Below are 6,810 nucleotides of genomic sequence, written 5' to 3'. Positions count from 1 at the left end.
AATGGCTTATTTTGTATTATTGTGAAGCAAGATTATTAAAAATGACCCTTCATTTCACAAAAAGAAAAAATAATTTCTTTGGCTAGATATTTTGGGGGCAGGAGATGGAAGAGAAGAAGATGAAGAAGATGGAGAAAGAATGAAGAAACAACATTGATAAGAAGGAGAAAAATAAGAACAAAAACAAAAGTAGCAGTGATAAAGGTACTTCACTTTCACTTAAAGAAAAGGATCTTAGTTCCCGGATCTCTGGTAGGGAAGGGGTGGAGCCACGGGGATGATCGCCCCCTGGGGTTGGTACCCCCCTTGGTCGGCCACGAAGGAGATCTCGACGGGGACGCCCTCGGGGGATCCGTATCTGCGGGGAAGGGGTTTCGTTGAAGATGCTGAATCCTTCGTAACCTGCTGATTTCGCTAACTGTTTGCTTTCGCAGAGTTTTGTGGTAAATTGCTGGTGTACTTACGAAAAACATACATAGACACAAAGATAAAAAGATAATAGAGAGATGAATAGACAATTATATCCAGAGTGTCGAGGCCCGATGCTCACCTCCAGCCTCCCTGCTTCGCCTGTCCGTCGCTCTCCTTCCCGGACTCCTGCCAAACGATGCCGTTGCCGGACTCGAAGTCGAAGGAGTAGCCACCGTAGGCGTCCTGCGTTCGGTCGTCCTTCAGGATAGTGATGGGCGCGGAGTAAGGATTCTCGGCCGCCTCCGAGACGAGGACGGACAGCAGCAGAAGGCCGGCCTGTGCGGGATGGGAATCAAAGAAATAGGTATTAAACAGTAACAGAAAGGCGCAAGAGCGAGAAATACAAAATGCTAATGATATCAAAACAATAATGGTAATGGAAATACTAATTATATCAAAATATTTGTAAGAGAGAAAAGTCAAATCACGAAAAAAAAAAGCCTATAGTATTCCAAAATTGTAGGCCACAGAAAAAAAAAACTAATAGAAAAGGTAATGACAAGGAAAATGGTTATTGTGTTGAAATACGGAAACTATCTAATCCTTTACATATAAAGCCGAAAAAAATACAACATGAAGCAAACGCTGCTAATAAAGAAAAATCCTTGAATGTATTTTTTTTTTAAATCACACACACACAGGTTCATAAACACAATATATTTCAAAGGTAACATACTGTCTTGTCTCGGTAATATCTTAAAGAATCATACAAACGAAACTCAAAACGGGGACCCATACACGCAAGAAAAGTTATATATATATATATATATATATATATATATATATATATATATATATATATATATATATATATATATATAAATTAACCACACACACAAAATCATTAACGAGGTTCTGTTTTAACTCTAGCGTATTACAGCCTTTTGAGAGAAAGGTCGAAAAAAAAACCTTCTCGCTTTTAAATGATAATTATGATGAATTTAACATTAATTCAAGTAATTATGATGATTTTCATGATAATTCCTTTATTATTAACAATAATGATGATAATTATGATGATAATGACAATAATAATAACGATAATAATAATCATATGATAATTATAATGAGAATTTTGATAATTACTACAATAAAAGCAATAATTAACTCTATTCTAATAATTTTCATTCTAATAATAAAAATAGAAATAATGATATCATTATTATTGTTATTATAATGAGTATTATTGTCATTATCATTTCTAAAATTGTCATTATTGTTATTATCATTATAAAAATAATTATAATGATGAAAATGACAGTAATAATCAGCACTATAATTGCAATAATGATAATGATAATAATGATAATCATGACGATAATGACTATAATGATGATAATCATCAGAATAATGACCATAATGATGATAATAATAATCGTAAAGTCCATTTATAATGAAATAAAGGCTAAAACTTATAAAGTTCCTTAAGGCGAAAAAACGGCAAAATCTAGGATATTGATAATTATGATGATTTTAACAGCATTTCAGGTAATTATGATGATTTTCATGATAATTCCTGGATTATTAACAATAATGATGATAATTATGATGATAATGACATTAATAATAATGGTAATAATAATAATAATGATAATAATAATAAAATGATAATTATAATGATAATTTTGATAATTACTGCAATAATTGCAATAATTAACTTTATTCTAGTAATTTTCATACTAATAATGACAATGGAAATAATGATAAAATCATTATTATTGTTATTATACAGCAACAGAAGGCCGGCCTATGCGGGATGGGACATGGTACTTGTTTAGTCTGGGATTTCATATTACAAAGACTGAGTAAAGGAATCAAGAAAATAGGTATTAAACACAGTAACAGAAAGGCGCAAGGGCGAGAAATAAACAATGCTAATGATATCAAAACAATAATGGTAATGGAAATACTAATTATATCAAAATATTAGTAAGAGAGAAAAGGCAGATCACAAAAAAAAAAATAATAATAATAATAAAAAAAAGTGCCTATAGTATTCCAAAATTGTGGGCTACAGAAAAAAAACTAACAGAAAAGATAATGACAATGAAGATGATTATTGTGTTGAAATACGGAAACTATCTAATCCTTTACATATAAAGCCGAAAACAATACATGAAGCAAACGGTGCTAATAAAGGAAAGCACTTGAATGTATGTTTTTTTTTTCCTATAAAGCACACACAAACAAACGTTCATAAACACATTATATTTCAAAGGCCACATACTGTCTTGTCTCGGTAATATCTTAAAGAATCATACAAACGAAACTCAAAACACACAAGAAATGTTTTATATATATATATATATATTCCTTTATTATTAACAATAATGATGATAATTATGATGATAATGACAATAATGATAATAACAATAATAAAAAAATGGTAATTATAATGATAATTTTGATAATTACTTCAATAATAGCAATAATTAACTCTATTCTAATAATTTTCATACTAATAATGACAATAGAAATAATAATATCCTTATTATTGTTATTATAATGAGTATTATTGTCATTATTATTTCTAAAATTATCATTATTGTTATCATTATAAAAATAGTTATAATGATGAAAATGACAGTAGTAATTAGCACTATAACTGCAATAATGATCATGATAATAATGATAATCATGACGATAATGACAATAATGATGATAATCATAAGAATAATGACAATAATGATGATAATAATAATAATCATAGAGTCCACTTATAATGAAATAAAGGCTAAACCTAATAAAATCCCATAAGTCGAAAAAAACGGCAAAATCTAGCGTATTGCAGCGTTTTGAGAGAAAGGTCGAAAAACTTTTTCGCTTTTAAATGATAATTATGATGATTTTAACATTAATTCAGGTAATTATAATGATGTTCATGATAATTCCTTTATTTTTAACAACAATGATGATAATTATGATGATAATGACAATAATAACACTGATAATAATAATACAATGATAATTATAATGATAATTTTGATAATTACTGATATAATAGCAATAATTAACTATATTCTGATAATTTTCATACTAATAATAACAATAGAAATGATAATATCATTATTGTTTTTATAATGAGTATTATTCTCATTATTATTTCTAAATTCATCACTATTGTTATTATCATTATAAAAAAGTTATAATGATGAAAATGACAGCAATAATTAGCATTATAACTTCAATAATGATAATGATAATAATGATAATCATGACGATAATGACTATAATGATGATTATCATAAGAATAATGACAATAAAGATGATAATGATGATAAAAATAATCATAGAGTCCATTTATAATGAAATAAAGGCTAAAAATAATAAAATTACAAAAGTCGAAAAACTGCAAAATCAATCGTATTACAGCCTTTTGAGAAAAAGGTCGAAAAAAAACTTTTTTTCGCTTTTAAATGATATATGTGATGATTTTAACATTAATTTAGGCAATTATTATGATTTTCATGATAATTCCTTTAATGTTAACAATAATAATGATAATTATGATGATAATGACAATAATAATAACGATAATAATTAAATGATAATTTTAATGATGATTTTGATAATTACTGCAATAATAGCAATAATTAACTCTATTCTAATAATTTGCATACTAATAATGAAAATAGAAATATCATTATTATTGTTATTATAATGAGTATTATTGTCATTATTATTTCTAAAATTATCATTATTGTTATTATCATTATAAAAATAGTTATAATGATGAAAATGACAGTAATAATTAGCATTATAACTGCAATAATGATAATGATAATAATGATAATCATGACGATAATGACTATAAGAATGATAATCATAAGAATACTGACAATGATGATGATAATGATGATAATAATAATCATATAGTCCATTTATAATGAAATAAATGCTAACACTAATAAAATCCCAAAAAGTCGAAAAAACCGCAAAATCTATCCTTTGGAGAGAATGGTCGAACAAAACCCATTTCGCTTTTAAATGATAATTATGATGATTTTAACATTAATTCAGGTAATTATGATGATTTTCATGATAATTCCTTTATTAGTAACAATAATGATAATAATTATGATGATAATGACAATAATAATAATGATAATGATAATAAAATGATAATTATAATGATAATTTTGATAATTACTGCAATAATAGCAATTCTATAGCTATTCTAATAAATTTCATAATAATAACGACAATAGAAATAATAATATAATTATTATTGTTATTATAATGAGTATTATTGTCATTATTATTTCTAAAATTATCATTATCATTACCATTATAAAAATAGTTATAATAATATAAATCACAGTAATAATTAGCATTTTAACTGAAATAATGATAATGACAATAATGATAATCATGACGAGAATGACTATAATGACTATAATCATAAGAATAATGACAATAATGATGATAATGATGATATTACTAATCATAGTCCATAATCAGAGTCCATTTATAAAGAAATAAAGGCTAAAGCTAATTAAATCCCAAAAGTCGAAAAAAGTGGCAAAATCTAACGTATTTTTGAGATAAAAGTAAACAAAAAAACTTTTTCGCTTTTAAATGATAAATATGATTATTTTAACATTAATTCAGGTAATTATGATGATTTTCATTATTCCTTTATTATTAACAATAATGATGATAATTATGATGATAATGACAATAATAATAATAATAATAATAGAATGATAATCAAAATGATAATTTTGATAATTACTGCAATAATAGCAATTATTAACTCTAATAATTCTAATAATCTTCATACTAATAATGACAATAGAAAAGATAATATCACAATTATTATTATTATAATGAGTATTATTGTCATTATTATTTCTAAAATTATCATTATAAAAATAGTTATAATGAGAGTCAATTAATAATGTAATAGAGGCTAAAACTAATAAAATCCAAAAGTCGAAAAAAACAGAAAAATCTAGGATATTAATGCCTTTTCAGAGAAATGTCGAAAAAAAAACTTTTTCGCTTTTAAATGATAATTATTATGATTTTAACATTAATTCAAGTAATTATGATGATTTTCATGATAATTCCTTTATTATTAACAATATTGATGATAATTGTGATGATAATGACAATAATAATAATGATACTGATAATAAAATGATAATTATAATGATATTCTTTTATAGTTACTGCAATAATAGCAATAATTAACACTATTCTAATAATTTTCATATTATTATTCTTATTATAATGAGTATTATTGTCATTTTTATTTCTATAATTATCATTATTGTTATTATCATTATAAAAATAGCTATAATGATGAAAATGACAGTAATAATTAGTATGATAATCATTATAACTGCAATAATGATATTGATAATAAGGGTAATCATGACGATAATGATTATAATGATGATAATCATTGAGTCCATTTATAATGAAACAAATGCTTAAACTAATTTAATCCCAAAAGTAGAAAAATATGGCAAAATCTAGCGTATTACAGCCTTTTCAGAGAAAGGTCGAAAAAAACACTTTTCGCTTTTATATGATAATTATGATGATTTTAATATTAATTCAGGTAATTCTGATGATTTTCATGATAATTCCTTTATTAAAAATAATGATAATTATGATAATGACAATAATGATAATAATAATAAAAAGATAATTATAATGATAATTTTCATAATTACTGCAATAATAGCAATAATTACAACTATTCTAATACTTTTTTTTTACTAATAATGATAATAACAATAATATTGTTATTGTTATCATAATGAGTATTATTTTTATTATCATTTCTAAAATTATCATTATTGTTATTATCATTATGAAAAATAGTTATAATGATGAAATTGAAAGTAATGATTAGCATTATAACTGCAATAATGATAATGATAATCATGACGATAATGACTATAATGATGATAATCATAAGAATAATTAAAATAATGATAATGATGATACTAATAATCATAGAGTCATTTAATATTGAAATAAAGACTAAAGCTAATAAAATTTCAAAAGTCGAAAAAACGGCAAAATCTACCGTATTACAGCCTATTGAAAGAAAGGTCGAAAAAAACATTTTTTCGCTTTTAAATGATAATTATGATGATTTTGCCATTACCACTCATAATCATGATGATTTTCATGATCATTCCTTTATCATTAACAATAATGATGATAATTATGATGATAATGACAATAATAATAATGATAATAAAAATAAAATGATATAATGATAATTTTGATGATTACTGCAATAATAGCAATAATTAACTCTATTCTAATAAATTTCATACTAATAATGACAGTAGAAATAATAATATCTTTATTATTGTT

General features: G+C 24.5%; 1 protein-coding gene across 1 annotated transcript; it reads right to left on the bottom strand.

Annotated features, from left to right (window-relative positions):
• Nucleotides 1-234: 234 nt before the first annotated feature.
• On the bottom strand, nt 235-1,207 carry LOC138860670 (cuticle protein AMP1A-like). The gene is made up of 3 exons (XM_070118683.1): nt 1,148-1,207; nt 551-747; nt 235-358 (listed from the first exon to the last, which is right to left on the bottom strand). The coding sequence occupies exons 1-3, from the start codon at nt 1,205-1,207 to the stop codon at nt 235-237; spliced, it is 381 nt and encodes a 126-aa protein (XP_069974784.1).
• Between the last annotated feature and the right edge of the window lie 5,603 nt (nt 1,208-6,810).

The sequence above is a fragment of the Penaeus vannamei genome, chromosome 42, assembly GCF_042767895.1.
Source record: "Penaeus vannamei isolate JL-2024 chromosome 42, ASM4276789v1, whole genome shotgun sequence".
Lineage (NCBI taxonomy): Eukaryota > Metazoa > Arthropoda > Malacostraca > Decapoda > Penaeidae > Penaeus > Penaeus vannamei.
The sequence above is the reverse complement of the archived record's forward strand: the minus strand, read 5'-3'. Positions and strand labels throughout refer to the sequence as shown.